General features: G+C 34.8%; 2 protein-coding genes across 9 annotated transcripts; both read right to left on the bottom strand.

The window, feature by feature from the left end:
* Positions 353 to 10,632, bottom strand: LOC109347730 (CRM-domain containing factor CFM3, chloroplastic/mitochondrial-like). Of its 4 annotated transcripts, XR_002107638.1 has the most exons (11): positions 9,602 to 10,632; positions 8,459 to 8,829; positions 4,008 to 4,102; positions 3,800 to 3,930; positions 3,005 to 3,493; positions 2,448 to 2,604; positions 2,073 to 2,365; positions 1,928 to 1,987; positions 1,451 to 1,534; positions 1,144 to 1,283; positions 353 to 690 (listed from the first exon to the last, which is right to left on the bottom strand). XR_002107638.1 is itself a non-coding variant. In XM_019587754.1 (10 exons), the coding sequence occupies exons 1-9, from the start codon at positions 6,143 to 6,145 to the stop codon at positions 1,215 to 1,217; spliced, it is 2,649 nt and encodes an 882-aa protein (XP_019443299.1). In that variant the 5' UTR covers positions 6,146 to 6,276; the 3' UTR covers positions 353 to 734; positions 1,176 to 1,214. The 4 variants fall into 4 exon arrangements, 2 of the variants coding, with proteins under 2 accessions (XP_019443299.1, XP_019443300.1); XR_002107637.1 differs by lacking the exons at positions 8,459 to 8,829; positions 9,602 to 10,632 and adding an exon at positions 5,246 to 6,276 and having other exon boundaries at positions 4,008 to 4,473; XM_019587754.1 differs by lacking the exons at positions 8,459 to 8,829; positions 9,602 to 10,632 and adding an exon at positions 5,246 to 6,276 and having other exon boundaries at positions 353 to 734; positions 1,176 to 1,283; positions 4,008 to 4,473.
* Positions 6,909 to 19,512, bottom strand: LOC109347731 (synaptotagmin-5-like). Of its 5 annotated transcripts, none has more exons than XM_019587757.1 (15): positions 18,977 to 19,512; positions 18,239 to 18,313; positions 18,053 to 18,160; positions 17,495 to 17,527; positions 17,286 to 17,375; positions 16,857 to 16,982; positions 15,697 to 15,840; positions 15,079 to 15,492; positions 14,779 to 14,913; positions 14,011 to 14,229; positions 13,617 to 13,889; positions 13,303 to 13,440; positions 12,773 to 12,890; positions 8,232 to 8,416; positions 6,909 to 7,360 (listed from the first exon to the last, which is right to left on the bottom strand). In XM_019587757.1, the coding sequence occupies exons 1-15, from the start codon at positions 19,172 to 19,174 to the stop codon at positions 7,130 to 7,132; spliced, it is 2,487 nt and encodes an 828-aa protein (XP_019443302.1). In that variant the 5' UTR covers positions 19,175 to 19,512; the 3' UTR covers positions 6,909 to 7,129. The 5 variants fall into 5 exon arrangements, with proteins under 5 accessions (XP_019443302.1, XP_019443303.1, XP_019443304.1 ...); XM_019587758.1 differs by having other exon boundaries at positions 8,232 to 8,427; positions 12,784 to 12,890; XM_019587759.1 differs by lacking the exons at positions 6,909 to 7,360; positions 8,232 to 8,416 and adding an exon at positions 11,244 to 11,707 and having other exon boundaries at positions 12,588 to 12,890.

The raw sequence follows: 19,754 nt of genomic DNA, 5'->3' as shown, positions 1-19,754 counted from the left end.
TCATATTTTATCACTAAATTTCACTTGCACTATATTAAGAGAATAATGTATCTTCAAGCAAAAGAAGATAAATTATCTCATTCAGTCGATAAAATTATGATATGTGTCTTATTTAACTATTTTCTATAAAATATTTTTAAAACAAAGCAAAATAATACACATGTCATATTTTTACTAGCTAGAGGAAATAAATTATCTTATGGAGATATTTTATTCTCTTATATTAAATCTAGGGTAACAAGAAGAAAAATGAACAAGGTATGCAAGTATAATTCGAGCGGGGTATTTTGGTGGATATAAACAAAAATATGGCTACTAAGTTTGAGTGTTGTGCACTGTGTTACTCTTTTTCAAACAAAATTGTGTCTCTTATCCCATTACTGCATTACATCCTTAAAACATGTTACATTTATTGACTACAAAATCTCATAAAAGGCATAATATTACAATAACAAGTACAACAAAAGAATTATCCTTTTACTGTATTGAATGACCGTACAAATGTAGCCTATGATGATTTACAATAATCAGGTAAAGTACAAAGAGAGGTAAACTCCACTATACAGCAGAGTGTTTATCCATAATGAAAAACCAGAGGCAAACATGTAATTCATGATGGATTTTTGCTGACATAGGACCAGAAATGACATCTTTGCAGAACATTGAATAAATCAAACCCCATATTTTCAGCTCTAACATAGAAGAAGTTGTTGTAAGCCTGCCTTTTGATTACCCTACATGTAGAAAGAAAATTAATACATTTGATGCAATTAAAATCCCTTATGATAACTAAAAAAGCCTCATCAAATCAAGAAAAATTATTAAGCTGTGCATGCATACAGGACCGAAATGATCCTGAATATCGGTCGAACAAACAGTAAGGTAAGGGGACAAAAGACTGACAAGTAGAACAAGTTTGTTCCACAGAATGGAGTGGAACCAAAGATAACAGAATATTCTGTTCTGTCTGGCTACCAAACATTGATACCTAAGTACTGCAATCAGCCCAATGTCAACTAGTTTTAGTATCAAGGGCGCAAGAATGACAAAGTTATGTATGGATCCGAATTGCAGAGATCAATCTTTTCTAAAATGCATCACATGAAAACTATCTAGCTGCAGGCCATGACAAATTTCATTCAAAATTTCGGAAATATCAACGCAAATATATCAACCTGCCTTCAAAGATGCCCATCCTTTTTTAAATTTGAAAACTAGTCCTCATCGTCTTCCCAATCGCTGTCTTCCATATCATCAAAACCATCAGAATCTTCATCTTCACTCTGCAAATAACAAATTAATTGTCATTGTTATGAAAAAGTATCGCTCTACTTTCTCCTCCTTGCTAGTGATATAATTTCAAAATTGTATTAAATAGGCTAGGGACTAGTTGATAGCCTCCCTAAAATAAGGCAGACAAGAGAATAAGGAGATATGCAGAGTATCTTACTTCAGTGAATTCTGAGAAGTTGTCTGATTGATTTCGGTCCTCTGTGTTCCACCTCTCTTCAAGCTCCAAATCTTGAGGCATACCCTGTGCATTATTTTAAAAGACCATATTAAAACTAGTTCATATAGAGACCTTAAAAAACATGATATGGACCACTTAATATGTCAACAGCAGATATTATCTAGAAAGATATAAATGCCGATCGACATTGGACTAAGGAGTAAGGATCTAAGATATGCAAATATAAATAATTCCAAACAAATCATGGGGCCAGTTGATGATTTCGGGAAATGATCAGTCCCACATGTTGAGGTTGAATAACTAAAGCAGACCCAATAACAAACAACAGAAGGCCAAAGGGTTTCAACTTTCAATTGCTTATATGACAATCAAGTGATTAAATAGCATAACTTTTAGGAGTTACCTCTCTTCCAAATCAAAATATAACTAAATAAATTATTACAAGTCGATACTTACAAGTTCTTTTTTCATTTGATATATTGTTTTCTCCAATTCAGTAATATGTTGACTCAGAGCCTGCACAGTTTATACAAGATCAAATTTAATATCACAAATATAAACGATTTATAGATTTAGTAATTGTCATATAGGTAACTGGTACCTCGTGTCTTTGCATCGCTACTGAACGCTTCAATGCCTTTGCCTTCGTTAGAAGGTTTCTAGGCCTTATAGTAATGGGCCGCCTATAATTCTTTCCGCGATAGAAAATAAGAGCAAATCCTTTGGGAACTCTCTCTATTGCCACTAGTATTCCACCACTCTCATATTCCAGTAACCTTGCTGTGTCTTCAACAAAAGCAAGAGTCTTTTGCTTTGTTATCAACTTTACAAGCTCTCTGTATTTCCAATGCAGATGCATATTCTCAATGACACCATCGAACACACCACGGATACCTGGAGATTATCATAAAAAGATGTCAGTATTGCAAATTGGAATACGGCAACTTTGTACAGATGAAAATTCACAATTACTCACCAAGTGGTAAGTACGGCTTCATTCTTAAACCAACCCTGCGGAACATAGCACGTTCTTCATCTGTGATTGTTTCCTGGTCATAATCAGGACCAGCTGGAACCATGGATGCTTCTATTTTAGACATCAGTTTTTCAGCTCTATGCTTTTTGCCCTGGGCCTGATCATGCATCAGAGTGATAAATATGGATTAACATTGTTAAGAAGACCAAAAAAGATAGTTTTTCATTCTATCTAGGATCTAGCAACTATGCTGCATCCTTATAATAATATTTTTTGGAAATATGTAATATCAAGCTCATGTAGACTTCATATTTGATATTAATTTAAAACCGAAGTTGACTCCATAAAACTGCACACAGACAAACATTCAAAAGTAAAAACTAAAAAGGGAAATAAGCTGAGAGGATTTATATTTCCCCCAATCAAGAAGTCCAAAATGTGGACTATTTATACCAATGCTTATATCCACAAATGCACTCTAAATCAAGTCTGACTTTGTGCAGATATAAACCAAGTACAATCCCAAACATATCTTTATAAAATAAGCAGATACTTACAAGAGCTAGTTTATGTTCAATTTGTCTGACAATCCTAAGACTTTTGGCTTTGGCAGCTTCTTCCAACATCTTATCACGTTCTTCAGCAGTTATATCCCTTCCCCAGCGTGCCTGAGCCTCATAGAACTCCGCTAAAGATCCTGCCTTTGGTGTTGCTTCATCTTGCCCAGATGGTGTTGCTTCATCTTGCCCAGATGGTGTTGCTTCATCTTGCCCAGATGGTGTTGCTTCATCTTGCCCAGATGGAGTTGCTTCATCTGGCCCGAATGGAGTTGCTTCATCTGGCCCGAATGGAGTTGCTTCATCTTGCCCAGATGGAGTTGCATCAACAGCTCTGAACCGCACCTTCTCTTCAACGTCCTGTACCTGTTTTGTCAATTCCTCTCTTTCCGCCAAAACTGATGCCACAGTTGTTGGAACAAAGTCCTTCCCACGATATATAACAATGAAATATTTATTCCTTGACAGCAAGGTACCTCCTGTTAACGTCTGCACCATAACAGAAAAACAAATCATTTTTTCTTATGACTTTCAAAATAACAAAACTAATGCCTTGTTTTATATTCTTAGCTTATATTATGTGTTGGCAACACAAGAGTATGACTATGCAAAGAGAACCCAGCGTTAGCCACATTACATGGATTCAGCAGACTTTCTTGGTAACATTAAAAAGTAAAGACAAAAATGCAGTTGAGTTATTTCCATTCAAAAGTCAGCACTTTGTCCAGAATGTGATACATTTGACTTGAAACAAATGCAAATATTTGCCAAATAAGAATTTACAAATAACCAAACCTTGAGCTCCTCAGACATTAGTTTATTGTTTGTGTTCTGGATACCACGTTTGACAGCAATCTTTGCAAGTAAACTTTTATCCCAGAGCTTAAGAATAGCACATGCCAGACCTTGGTGATGTCTATTTCTCCCTTCAGAAATGTCATAATTTTTTATATAAGGAAAAGGAAAATAGACTCAATAAATATTGCAGTGGATGATTTTTTACCTAAGGCAAAATGGCAAGGAAGTGATCTGGCAAGGTTCCTTAAATTGGTCATCTCTGCATTTGTTAGATTAGAACGCATTCTAGCAGGAAGTAGCCTAAAAGGTGTTTTGTAACCGGGAACTGTAGGAGGAAGTTTATCGGCATCAACAGGAAGTATTCCTGTACCCCACCATTCAACAAAACGAGGACCTAAACCATCAAGTAGGGCATTGTACTCTGCTTCCTCCTCTGTCATGTTCTCAGACTTTTCTTGATCCTTCACAACTGGCTCCGTCTTCTCCAGGGTCGAGGTTTCATTACTGTCTTTTGTTCTTGATAAACTTCCCAAGGAGACATCTGGTACGAAAAAGCCATCACCTTCTCTTTCATTGAGTTGGCTCTCAGATGCAGGCCCTTGGTAATTAATACCACGATAAACATTCATAACACTCCCTGAGCTCCATGTAACTAATCCTCCTGTTCGGCGCTGCACACTACAACAAGTCAGCTGATATGTTCTTTAACACAGTAAACACTAACCTATATGCATTGATCTAAGTATTCAGCACAACGGTCTCACATAGCAGCAATGACATACTGACATGACCAATAAGATTGATATGCATTTCAAATGAAACTCACAAGTCACAAAATCCAACAAAACATGAACTGCGCTGAAGGATTTACTCAGCTTGCATCAACTAAAAGACATAAGAGTAAATTCCACTTCAAGTCTCCCAAATGTACTCATGTCTTTCGATTGGTCCATCATTTTTAATACAGAAGATTGGCTGTTTAATGTCACTTTATGCCATCAAATTGGTTCCTAAAGTACGAAACTATGATAATTGAATACTATTGTTGCGTAAATTTTATTTTTCTGATAAAACATATTTCTTTGGAGAACCAAAATAACATCTAGTCATCCACTTTGTGCAGCTCCTAAATTCCACCAAAACATAAACCACACTAAGGTAATTACATATTTGTGACATGGGACATAAATATGATAGGACATGTACAAGGGAGTTTAAATTGATGAAAGCACAAATCTTATATTGAAATAGAGATAATATTTTATAAATTAGCATAAGTCATTATAAAACATCATAACAGAATGTTAACATTTATCTAATTATTGTGATATTTCCACTATATTACTTTTAGAATTAAGTAAATAATTGCACAATCTAACTAGAGTTTCCGTGAAGTATTTGATATGAATATGACAAGAACGATTATTTTGAAATTGTAGCAACCTCAACAATCTTATGAGCAGTTTTCATATCCCTAGCAAGTTCCTCATGAAACTTGAGCCTCACCAACTCCTCCCTCCTCCATGTTTTGTGAATCTTATCCATCACATCTTCTGTAAGCCCAGCTTTAGGCACATTAATCCTCTCTCTAATTGTCATCCCCTCTCTCCTCAACCTCCTCAATAACTCATCTTCAAGTGTTAATTCAGCCAAAGATGGTGCCTTTGCCCTTCTTTTCCGAAACTCATTCTCTCCCTCTTCACCCTTCTCCTTCTCCTTCTTATCCACCACCTCATATTCTTCTCTCTCCCATGGCAAAACTAGTTCACCATTCACCTTATCCTCATCCAACAACAACACAGAATCTGGCCTAACCCACTCTCTCTTCAACAACTCACCCAATCTCTCCTCTCCGGTCACCGGAACAGCGTCATTAACATTAGCTTCTGTTCCTTCTGCTTCACCTTCAGCTTCTGCTTCTTTTTCATCCTCTGGAGTTAACCCCAAATTCCTTAACCGAAGAACAATTCTCTCAACCGCGTTCTGCCCTTTATCACTACTCTGAAAGTGCCCTTTCTCGGCTGCATTGGAAAATGAATCCTTTGTGGTGGAATCGGCGACCCTTTTGGGAGAATTGTCGGAAGAAGGGGTTTTGGGGAGCCATGGTGCAGAAATGTTGGGTTTTGATGAGGAAGGGTTGTGGGTAGGGTTAGGGTTAGAATTAGGGGTATTTTTGTGTTGGGTAGTTCTGAGAGAAGAGAAAATGAGAGTGGGAAATGGGAAATTGGAGTGAGAGAGGAAGAGAGTGGAGGAGCGAGGAAAATGGGAGAGTGAGAATGAAGATGAATTTGAGTTTAGGAAAGAGAATTCTGATAATTTAGCATTGCTAATAGTCAATGCCATTATAGGTTCAGGTTCAGTGTTTGTCAATGGTGCATTTTGTTTGCAGTGTTGGTGAAGAGGAAGAGGTTTTTATTTCAGATTTTCACAAAGGTTTTTGGCATTGGATAAGGCAAGTTGCAATATCAAAAATTCAAAATTATCCTCTTAAGAGGTTTTCCAGTCTTACACCAAAAAAATTTCCTAAAAAATCACTTGTTTTTCTCACTACTACTAGAAAACTAATTTCAGCAATTCTCCACACACCATAGGTTAAGCTCATTGTTTATCCATGTAAAATGACTTTTATTTTCTTAGACAATAACCTAAGATCAAAAAATGTATGTGCGGATAATATATATCATTCATCATTCATGTTTAATCAATATTAACTCTTCAAAAAATAATAAAAATGAAAGGTGAATAATGTACTAATTGAGTTGTGTATAAATCTTACACATCCAATTTGTATATATTAAACTCATAAGACAAAAGATCAATCTTTTATTAATAAATATGATTTACGATATAATATTATGATGTCATTTGATTTAAAGTTTAAGGTGATACCATAAAAAATGATCAGGTTCCAAAATTTAGTTTTCCTAATTAATCTACTTTTCCTAGTTCAACACCCTTGCTATATTCCACTCACAGATGCATACACTATATTTATTCCAGGTTTATGAACATTGAACAGCATAGCATATATGATAATATTTAATCATGCTCACACAAATTAACAATATTTGGTATAGGCCAACAAAAAACATTTCCCTCAAATATATAATAGCAATGGATTATTATTTTCATTTAAGTTCACAAAAATCAAAATCAAAGAAACATAATCCCCTCTGCATTATACAGATTATACATCCCCTTAACTTAGAAATAATCAAATAACCATTTACAAGCTATATTGTAGTAAACATGTATATAAATCTCTTATGATGATTCCCTCAAGCAACATTGTCCATGGAAAAATATCAACTTCTAAGTATATGAGCTTCAATTTCCACTATCATAAGAAGATCCTCTGCTTGAGGAAGGAGAAGAGCTTATGATTTCTAGTCCAAGTTCCTTTATTTTTCTGAGAAGAAGTAATTCTTCAGTCTCTAGCTGAACTATATAGCCTCTTTGTGTATCCACTAAAGTTTCTAGCTCACTCAATGCTGTAGAGAGTCCTTCAAGATTTTCATCCTCTATCATAGTCCTGCACTTTATCATAATCTGTTTGATCTGATAAAGTTCAATTTACACAATGTGTTAGAATAAGGGTACCACATCTTCTGTCAAATAACGTGTGTCACTCCATGTGTCATAAGTTGTGATTAGTTGAAAAAAATGTATTTAAGTTAAGAGTAAATACCAATTTTAGTCCCATATTTTTCGGCAGTATCAGTTTAGTCCTTCAAAAAAGAAAATACCTAAAATGGTCCCAAAAATTTCAAATGTGGGTCAAATTAGTCCTTTTTGGGTTAAATTAGTCCCTACCAAGTGTTGTAAAACATGCTAAAAATGACTAATTTGACCTACATTTGAAATTTGTGGGGACCATTTTAGCTCTTTTCTTTTTTGAAGGACTAAACTGGTAAGATCGAAAAATATGAGGGACTAAAATGAGTATTTAATCTTAAGTTAAAACTTTAATATTTAAGTATTTTTCTAACCAATCACAGTTGATTACATATGAAGTGGTACACATTGTGGGACAGAAAACGTGCTCCTTAGAATAAGCCATAATATGAAAATGAGAATAACCATAACTTCACAGAATAAATAGTAAATGGGACTACAAGAAAGCCATTAGTTTCTAGTTTTAATCTAGCATGTTAGACAAACTAGCTTAAATTGTAAAATGGCAATTCTAATAATGATACAAGAAGTTGAAACTTAAGCTGAAAGTTTCAAGCTTATTTGGAAAGGAAACAAAATCTGTTAGGTCACTTAGGTGCCATTTTTGTGTAATAACATACATTTATACCAATGAAATACTATAAAACAAATATATATACATTTAATAAAAATGATTCTATTATTATCAAATAATAACAATAATCGATCATGCATTTAAAAGATGAATGTTCTCCGATATGAAAGAAGATCTCACCTGGTTAGGAATTCCGTGTAATTTACTTAAGGAAAGTTCTTCGTCTATAGTATTTCTCCTTTGAATCTCTGCAACTTTTCTAGTAATTTGGATGTGAATCTCACCCCTTTTAACCCCTTGAAGAGGTATCCACTTGTCGGCCATCTGGTTTAGTGGTAACCGTTGATATTCGACGACACATTCACCTATACTTGATGTTGGTAGCAATGCATTGTGCAGGAAGTAGCCTAAAAGGTGTTTTGTAACCGGGAACTGTAGGAGGAAGTTTATCGGCATCAACAGGAAGTATTCCTGTACCCCACCATTCAACAAAACGAGGACCTAAACCATCAAGTAGGGCATTGTACTCTGCTTCCTCCTCTGTCATGTTCTCAGACTTTTCTTGATCCTTCACAACTGGCTCCGTCTTCTCCAGGGTCGAGGTTTCATTACTGTCTTTTGTTCTTGATAAACTTCCCAAGGAGACATCTGGTACGAAAAAGCCATCACCTTCTCTTTCATTGAGTTGGCTCTCAGATGCAGGCCCTTGGTAATTAATACCACGATAAACATTCATAACACTCCCTGAGCTCCATGTAACTAATCCTCCTGTTCGGCGCTGCACACTACAACAAGTCAGCTGATATGTTCTTTAACACAGTAAACACTAACCTATATGCATTGATCTAAGTATTCAGCACAACGGTCTCACATAGCAGCAATGACATACTGACATGACCAATAAGATTGATATGCATTTCAAATGAAACTCACAAGTCACAAAATCCAACAAAACATGAACTGCGCTGAAGGATTTACTCAGCTTGCATCAACTAAAAGACATAAGAGTAAATTCCACTTCAAGTCTCCCAAATGTACTCATGTCTTTCGATTGGTCCATCATTTTTAATACAGAAGATTGGCTGTTTAATGTCACTTTATGCCATCAAATTGGTTCCTAAAGTACGAAACTATGATAATTGAATACTATTGTTGCGTAAATTTTATTTTTCTGATAAAACATATTTCTTTGGAGAACCAAAATAACATCTAGTCATCCACTTTGTGCAGCTCCTAAATTCCACCAAAACATAAACCACACTAAGGTAATTACATATTTGTGACATGGGACATAAATATGATAGGACATGTACAAGGGAGTTTAAATTGATGAAAGCACAAATCTTATATTGAAATAGAGATAATATTTTATAAATTAGCATAAGTCATTATAAAACATCATAACAGAATGTTAACATTTATCTAATTATTGTGATATTTCCACTATATTACTTTTAGAATTAAGTAAATAATTGCACAATCTAACTAGAGTTTCCGTGAAGTATTTGATATGAATATGACAAGAACGATTATTTTGAAATTGTAGCAACCTCAACAATCTTATGAGCAGTTTTCATATCCCTAGCAAGTTCCTCATGAAACTTGAGCCTCACCAACTCCTCCCTCCTCCATGTTTTGTGAATCTTATCCATCACATCTTCTGTAAGCCCAGCTTTAGGCACATTAATCCTCTCTCTAATTGTCATCCCCTCTCTCCTCAACCTCCTCAATAACTCATCTTCAAGTGTTAATTCAGCCAAAGATGGTGCCTTTGCCCTTCTTTTCCGAAACTCATTCTCTCCCTCTTCACCCTTCTCCTTCTCCTTCTTATCCACCACCTCATATTCTTCTCTCTCCCATGGCAAAACTAGTTCACCATTCACCTTATCCTCATCCAACAACAACACAGAATCTGGCCTAACCCACTCTCTCTTCAACAACTCACCCAATCTCTCCTCTCCGGTCACCGGAACAGCGTCATTAACATTAGCTTCTGTTCCTTCTGCTTCACCTTCAGCTTCTGCTTCTTTTTCATCCTCTGGAGTTAACCCCAAATTCCTTAACCGAAGAACAATTCTCTCAACCGCGTTCTGCCCTTTATCACTACTCTGAAAGTGCCCTTTCTCGGCTGCATTGGAAAATGAATCCTTTGTGGTGGAATCGGCGACCCTTTTGGGAGAATTGTCGGAAGAAGGGGTTTTGGGGAGCCATGGTGCAGAAATGTTGGGTTTTGATGAGGAAGGGTTGTGGGTAGGGTTAGGGTTAGAATTAGGGGTATTTTTGTGTTGGGTAGTTCTGAGAGAAGAGAAAATGAGAGTGGGAAATGGGAAATTGGAGTGAGAGAGGAAGAGAGTGGAGGAGCGAGGAAAATGGGAGAGTGAGAATGAAGATGAATTTGAGTTTAGGAAAGAGAATTCTGATAATTTAGCATTGCTAATAGTCAATGCCATTATAGGTTCAGGTTCAGTGTTTGTCAATGGTGCATTTTGTTTGCAGTGTTGGTGAAGAGGAAGAGGTTTTTATTTCAGATTTTCACAAAGGTTTTTGGCATTGGATAAGGCAAGTTGCAATATCAAAAATTCAAAATTATCCTCTTAAGAGGTTTTCCAGTCTTACACCAAAAAAATTTCCTAAAAAATCACTTGTTTTTCTCACTACTACTAGAAAACTAATTTCAGCAATTCTCCACACACCATAGGTTAAGCTCATTGTTTATCCATGTAAAATGACTTTTATTTTCTTAGACAATAACCTAAGATCAAAAAATGTATGTGCGGATAATATATATCATTCATCATTCATGTTTAATCAATATTAACTCTTCAAAAAATAATAAAAATGAAAGGTGAATAATGTACTAATTGAGTTGTGTATAAATCTTACACATCCAATTTGTATATATTAAACTCATAAGACAAAAGATCAATCTTTTATTAATAAATATGATTTACGATATAATATTATGATGTCATTTGATTTAAAGTTTAAGGTGATACCATAAAAAATGATCAGGTTCCAAAATTTAGTTTTCCTAATTAATCTACTTTTCCTAGTTCAACACCCTTGCTATATTCCACTCACAGATGCATACACTATATTTATTCCAGGTTTATGAACATTGAACAGCATAGCATATATGATAATATTTAATCATGCTCACACAAATTAACAATATTTGGTATAGGCCAACAAAAAACATTTCCCTCAAATATATAATAGCAATGGATTATTATTTTCATTTAAGTTCACAAAAATCAAAATCAAAGAAACATAATCCCCTCTGCATTATACAGATTATACATCCCCTTAACTTAGAAATAATCAAATAACCATTTACAAGCTATATTGTAGTAAACATGTATATAAATCTCTTATGATGATTCCCTCAAGCAACATTGTCCATGGAAAAATATCAACTTCTAAGTATATGAGCTTCAATTTCCACTATCATAAGAAGATCCTCTGCTTGAGGAAGGAGAAGAGCTTATGATTTCTAGTCCAAGTTCCTTTATTTTTCTGAGAAGAAGTAATTCTTCAGTCTCTAGCTGAACTATATAGCCTCTTTGTGTATCCACTAAAGTTTCTAGCTCACTCAATGCTGTAGAGAGTCCTTCAAGATTTTCATCCTCTATCATAGTCCTGCACTTTATCATAATCTGTTTGATCTGATAAAGTTCAATTTACACAATGTGTTAGAATAAGGGTACCACATCTTCTGTCAAATAACGTGTGTCACTCCATGTGTCATAAGTTGTGATTAGTTGAAAAAAATGTATTTAAGTTAAGAGTAAATACCAATTTTAGTCCCATATTTTTCGGCAGTATCAGTTTAGTCCTTCAAAAAAGAAAATACCTAAAATGGTCCCAAAAATTTCAAATGTGGGTCAAATTAGTCCTTTTTGGGTTAAATTAGTCCCTACCAAGTGTTGTAAAACATGCTAAAAATGACTAATTTGACCTACATTTGAAATTTGTGGGGACCATTTTAGCTCTTTTCTTTTTTGAAGGACTAAACTGGTAAGATCGAAAAATATGAGGGACTAAAATGAGTATTTAATCTTAAGTTAAAACTTTAATATTTAAGTATTTTTCTAACCAATCACAGTTGATTACATATGAAGTGGTACACATTGTGGGACAGAAAACGTGCTCCTTAGAATAAGCCATAATATGAAAATGAGAATAACCATAACTTCACAGAATAAATAGTAAATGGGACTACAAGAAAGCCATTAGTTTCTAGTTTTAATCTAGCATGTTAGACAAACTAGCTTAAATTGTAAAATGGCAATTCTAATAATGATACAAGAAGTTGAAACTTAAGCTGAAAGTTTCAAGCTTATTTGGAAAGGAAACAAAATCTGTTAGGTCACTTAGGTGCCATTTTTGTGTAATAACATACATTTATACCAATGAAATACTATAAAACAAATATATATACATTTAATAAAAATGATTCTATTATTATCAAATAATAACAATAATCGATCATGCATTTAAAAGATGAATGTTCTCCGATATGAAAGAAGATCTCACCTGGTTAGGAATTCCGTGTAATTTACTTAAGGAAAGTTCTTCGTCTATAGTATTTCTCCTTTGAATCTCTGCAACTTTTCTAGTAATTTGGATGTGAATCTCACCCCTTTTAACCCCTTGAAGAGGTATCCACTTGTCGGCCATCTGGTTTAGTGGTAACCGTTGATATTCGACGACACATTCACCTATACTTGATGTTGGTAGCAATGCATTGTGGTCCTTAACATGTAGTTCCAAGGGACTACCATCATCAGGGAACTCTAGGGTCTGGTTCCAGCATGGGTTAAGAGTTTTGGATATGACCTACCACACAATGTCGCAACTAGTAAGTACTCCATTTTTGCAAGACTGGAATAATAACAGCATGAAAATGCAGGAGTATGAAATTGTGAGAAAAATGTGGGGTATGTCATATGAAAAGTTAAGAGAAAAGGAAAATAGTAAATGATTATAGTATAGTGCAATTATCCACTATACAATAGCTACCATCAATATCTATAATATCAGATAGATGAAAGTGTAAAACTTCTTAGGTAGTGTTTGGTGTGCGAACTGTTCCGTAAACAAAGTGTCATTTTTTCCAGTCTTTTGTCTAGTTCTTTTTATAGAATGCACCAAACAGGAACAATATGTTTTATTCCATCATGTTCTGACGTATCTGCCAAATGGATGTTCAATTTTTTGAAAAACGAAACCAAAGAAGAAGTATTCCAACCTTTGTCCTTTTCTTTAAGTTTCCATATTGTACCCTCACATATGGATCACTTGTGCCTCTACGATCTGCAGCGATAAGATCCCTTCCTTCGATTAGAACAAGTTCTATCCAACCATTGCTTGATCCCAGAGCTGAACCCTGTCCATTTGAAACAAGCAAAGCATACTTAGAATGAATTTGTCATACATGAAAATTCATCATTGGTAAATGACTGAAGCGATAATACACAAATATAATATGTCATAGCTTTTTGCATCATTTTTTAAATATTGTAAGGATTGAAAGAAACACTAATTCCTACTGAAAACACACACCCTTGATCCTTCTTGATCTTCGGCCTTAACTGCTTCGATTTTAAGTCTTATTTCACCACACTGCGCTCTTTCAAGAGGGACCCATACATCCCTGACCAATCCATCAGTTAACCCTTCCAAATTTACTTGTGCACTACCAATGTTTTCATCTCCAAAAGTTTCTTCAGTGAAGCCTTTTATTTTCAAGTATTCGCCGCCACCAATCTCGTCAAATTCAAATGACTGATACCAGACAGGATTTGCAGTACGAGCGGTCCTTGTTTTCTGGATAACCTGAAAATAATTTTAACAACTGAATTGGATAAAGCATAACTAGGAACCTATGACCTCAGTTAATCAAGTAATAGAAGTGTAGTCAGTCTCATAGACAAGTAGAAAACCAGTGTCAACTCACCTTTCCATATTGCAATTTGAAGTACGGGTCAAACTTTCCAGATTTGTCTTTCACGGCAAGATTCTTTCCTTCCACAACACTTATGTTAAGTTTCCTTCCAGTTCTTAACTGAAGATTCGATGATCCGTTAAGGGGTTGCTGAGAGCTAGCCCAGATGTTGTTCAAGCTATGAGACGCATCAGAAAATTGCCACTCTTTTACTATAATCCTCACCTTCAACTAAACAATGAAGATAAAAGTAAAATTAATAAAAATCCCATTCAATAACAATTCTATTTTCATTCAGAGAGGTAATTCAATAATGCATATCGAAGTACAAGATGTGACTAAAAGGGCATTTTGATAGGAGTTCTATGCTCGGATACCAGTTAGACGACAAAAATAGAAAATTATGCTACCGCAAGAATATGGTACATTAAGAGGCCGCTAGTTCACTTAAAAGCATTAGACCAGAAAAACTATCCATATGAAACTCTGCCCTCCATTTTAAATGATTAATACCATATAATATTTCAGCTTCACAAATAAAACGATATGATTGGGGTTATAATAACATTACTTTTGACATGCATAAAGAATAAATATTGAATAACTATGCAATCAGATTCAGAATCCTGATATTTTTTATTTTACTTGATCAATACACATTTTTACATTCCGAAAAAAGAACCTTGTTAAAATTATTGAAAAGCAAATCATGTTGCAATAAGAAAAGCAAAGTATCTAAATCATAAAGAAGAGGAGTTGAAATGATCATAAATATTCTACCTCTGCAGAGTTAGCCCCCTCAAATGGGACAACCATTTCAATTTCGTCTCCACAAAACTGTGCTTGCTTTGCTATGACCTCAGAATCAGGTCCTATCGCCCACATTATTGTCGAATCACCTTCAACATGCATTATCTACTCAAAGACATAAGCATTAAGTTAGCCTAACATAAAAGATAAGAAGTAGTACCTAGAAAGAGATAAAGACTAAAGAAAAATCCTATCTGAATGAATATAATGTTTATCGGCAGCTTATATCCTCCCGTCGCTAGATTGAATAAGACAATACAATCTCAGTACCTTGATTTCACAACTTGCTAAATAATCACACTTCACACTGCTGGGACAAGATTCATAAAGATTGAAACGCAGAGTTGCTGCACTATCGTGTAAAACCATATTAAATGGTGCATCCCACCTAGGGGTTGAACCCAATCTCACATCTGTTCTCCTGGTTAATTCCTCAACTTCTGCCTCTACAAATGTATGTAGGTACTTGTCATCAAAATTGTCTTCTGAAAAACCATTGGCTGTACCATTTTGCGGCCTCCTATATGCCTTGAAACAACTCCTAGAAAGTTTATTTGCCGAAATCACTTTAATATATATAATGCCTCCAACAACTTTTTTCCTTAAATCAACCACGGGCAAAGACAAACAACGGCGCCGAGGTTCCACCATGGTTTTAACCAAGGTGTCAGCAAATAGTTTTTCCTGCATAAAGTGTAAAGTTGCAATCAGCCTGAAACATTAAAATCCATTGGTGGGAAATAGAAAGTTAGGCCCCAAAAGAAAGTTTCTCACAGAATTTGCGAAGAAAATAAGCGTACAAAGCCATAACATCCAATGGATATTTTTATAGACAGCAATTCGTAACTTGACAAATAAAACACATTATTAAAACTAGTAGAAACACACCAGCCACGAAGAAACACCAGGCCACTCAGTGGCAGGAAGTGACTGGCTTCCACCGCTTCCAAAGGCAATTCCTACTCTCACCTCGGGAGTTGATACAAATGAATACGAAAGTGCTTTCCCATCAAGAATTGGTGTAATGAGAAGCTGAAAATGAATACAAGTGATTATTAGATTAATAAATTATAAGGATCAAACCAGTATCTTGTTAATGCTGGAAAATCAGTAGTCTGCCCCAAGAAGTCAAGAACTGAAGACAGTAAGGAATTGTTTGGTAGACACTGGGCACGATAAAAGATACAGGATATGATAGTATATTCTATCTTGTACCAATCTAGGGTTTGGTGAGCCAGCATAGGATAGGATAGGATAGGATAGGATAGGGTTATCTTGTTTGCCTAGTGTGTTTTCTATCCAATAGGTCAGCTCGGTTAGAAGTTGTTGGGAAGTAAGTCCCACATTTCTACCTCCATGTCTCGCTAAATACTCGTTCGGTTACTCCTCTCATTGCCAATTGGTTTTGAGATAGACCTTTAACATGGTATCAAAGTCAAAGCCCAACTTCTCTCTATTCATAGGGCAAAAGATGTACATTAGTTATGGGTCAAAGGTAACCTTTGTCGGGTCCGACAGACTTCTGTGGTGGGGGTATGTTGGGAAGTAAGTCAACATATCGCCTATCTCCCTATCTCGGTAATGGTTTAAATATTTGTTGGACTACTCCTCTCATTGACAATTAGTTTTGAGATGAAACCTTAATAGAAATGACTCAAATGAGAATGATAGGATAGTGCAGCTTTTCCCCTCATACCCTCACACTTGAACACGATGGCCACCATCACCACCACACCATCACTATTGCCACCACCATATCAATGTCATCATTATCTGGTATGCACCAAAAACAGGATAAGATAAGAGCTTATCTTACCCGCATCTTATCTTGCTCTCTATCCTATCCTGACCACAACGCGAGCCCTAAAATCTAAAACTTGGGGAAAAGGCGGTAGCTAGTAATCATAATTCTCAAAGCAACATGCATTACTTACATGCTTCAAAAGTTAAACCAGCTTTCTTTTCATATCTCCTACTTCACTTTATATAGCTTCGATTTTATTCTTAATTTACAGAAGCAAAAATGTAAAGGACATTTATTTACATACATCACCCTTGATATGAAGATTGTTAACCACAATTCGAGCAGTTCCAATCAATGGCTTTGCAAGCTTAGCAAGCAACAAAATGCTCATTTCATTTGTGTCCCAATCGAAACCCACTTGCATGACTCGCTGTAAAATACCAACAGTATGCTTTAGAAAAACATTTTAGATATCTAGTAAAATATCAATGCATAAAAGGATAAATCATATTTGGTAAGCTAATATTTATAGATTCTTATAATTATGAGGTTATTATATTTGTAAGTAAAATTAAACTGTCTTTTAAACTATAGATATGGAAAAAATTCCCTAAGCACTTGCTGATGTTTTCAACATAGAAGTAGAAGCTATGGGAAGAATAATAACATGTTAATGAAATATGTGAAAAATACTATTTTCTAGTGATATTTGAAATGTGAAGGAAAGTAAAACCTGGTCACCAATAGTTGACCATCTCATCCCTTGAAGGCCTAAGCTGGGAGGGCATGATCCTAGTGAAAACTCCTGCAGCTCAACTCTTTCCTACAGAAGGGTTGCTCTAGTTCAGTACACATCTATAAATTTTTATCGCCGATCAAATGCTCGAACTGTTTTGGTGAACTAATTTAAAACTGTCATAGAAGAAAATGAGTATTGCTTACTAATAGTCTTGGCTTCCGGAGCTTTAAACGTGTCTAGAGACATAAAAGAAAGAAAAATCAAATTAGTTCATCCCATCACAATATATAATGCATAGCCGAAGAATGTGTTGAACAAAACAGGGCATCCTGAACCATATAATGTAAAATGCAACTGCAGTACTTAATAGAAAATGTAATCAACATAGCATTCTGCTTCTTTATCATGCCATCATTGCAAGTTGTATCCTCTATTTCCACACTGAACATTCATTAAAGTTTCATTATTTCACTGCAATAGAATCTGATACTGGTAAACACTTCCTCTCTTGCTAACTCTTTTTGAAAAACACTTCGAAAGTACCAAACGTAAGAAAATAAGAATAAGTAGACTGATCTTAGGCTCTAAGCATTCTGTTTAGCAATGGATGAAAAATATTTATGCAGTACAACCATGATGAGTAAAAGCTAATTCGCAATTTCAGTGTTGACTGTCGAATAAAGATGAAAAGAGTACTTTTTTTATCGGCAGAAGAAAAAAGTACATAATGCAGTAACTGGGAAAAGTCTGTGAAATTTCACCTCAACTATAGCTGATAACTTTAGTGAGAGCCTTGGGTTAAAATAGTTGGGCCAGATTTCTGTCAACAGCTTATTCAGCCACTCGCAGTGCTCCAATGGTGTGATGGGCTATATGAACATGAAGTTGAAATCAACTGCATAAAACACTTCAGGGATGTGCAAGCGAGAAAAGGAACAAAAATATACCGAGGAATTCAGTAGGACTCTTCGCCATTTCTTATCCAAGTCCTCCTCTAGTAGTTTTCTTTGATATCTACCATACTGAAAATGAAAGAGAAGTATCTCACATTAACTGCTTATATCATATTATGTATATTATAGAAAACCATCAACTCGGACGTGATAAAAGAAGATTTCCTCATACATTCCGAGCCAACTGAATATATTTAATTCAAAAGATATGCATAATAAATTTAAGAATATGTAGCTCAAGGCCTCTTGCTCAAATACCACACTGATTTGGTCTATTTTCTTCTATCAAACATATATCTATCCCAATTGGAAAGAATTCCAATGGACATTATAAAAATGTTTATGTATAACTTTTTACCCTAACAAATTACATATAAATACTTGAAATTTAGACATTGGATCTGAAAATAAGCTAATTTAAACATATTAAAAATAATTATTGCATATAAACTTGCAAGTAAATTTATCAGGCAATTAAGATCTAATGCCTTAACATTGTGGAAATAATATGTAATTTATCAAATCAAGGTTTGACCCTTATTTACTCACTTGACTAAACTTGTCCATGACCAAAGAGAAAACTAGAACCCATTTGTTTAGCTTTATAATACTTTTTAGTGATAAGCAGAAAAATCAGCTTCTTCTAAAAGCTAAATTTCAACATTTTTTAGTAAAACTCAACCAAACAGAAAGAATCAAATTCAGAGAAAGAAAACTAATCAAAGTAAGAACCTGTATAGTTGCCCAAACAGCAAGTACAAGAGGGACCCATGTAGAAAAAGAGAAGACCCATCTTTCAATAGCCCAAGCAATCAAAATCAATGGAATGAAGATTGGAATTTGAGGCTTCTCCTGCAAGAGATAGTTGAAGAAGTTCACTGCAGCCTCTTCAATATTACTAACTGAAAATCTCATTTTCTTTCTACTCATTACTTTGCTTAATTCCTTGCACCAAACCACACCCTTTTGATGAAACAAGTTAAACCAAGAGAAAAAAGCAATCTTTTTTAGCTTCAACTTAAATATATGCTCTTGTTTCAATGCAATTCCACATCCATATATGTTACAAGAAGAAAAGGGTGAATGTGAAAAACAGAAAATTGAAATCCCAAGAATATAGAGACCAATTGGAATGGAGTGGAATGAAAAAAAGATAATTTTGAGAGTATAAATATTGGGATCAATTATGAAAGAAACATTGGGAAGAGAAAAGATTGAGTTTTGAAAATTTGGGTGTAGTGAACAGAAGAGAAGAACTCAATAAGGTTGTTAATAATTACAATCACTTCCTGTCGGATTTTTAGAAGAAATTATTATTTTAAGCTGTCAACGTTTCATTCTCCTTAATATATTAATTATTTATTTATCAACTATATTCTATATTTATTATTATGGTAAGTTGAAAAATAATAATGAGTAAAGTAACTAAGAATAATATAATAAGAAAACCAATAATATTTTAAAATATATTTTTTAATATTTACAATTATTTGTATATAAGAGTTTTTAT

Source organism: Lupinus angustifolius, chromosome LG05 (assembly GCF_001865875.1).
Source record: "Lupinus angustifolius cultivar Tanjil chromosome LG05, LupAngTanjil_v1.0, whole genome shotgun sequence".
Taxonomy (NCBI): Eukaryota; Viridiplantae; Streptophyta; class Magnoliopsida; order Fabales; family Fabaceae; genus Lupinus; species Lupinus angustifolius.
Note: the sequence above shows the minus strand (reverse complement) of the source record. Positions and strands in the feature narration are given on the sequence as shown.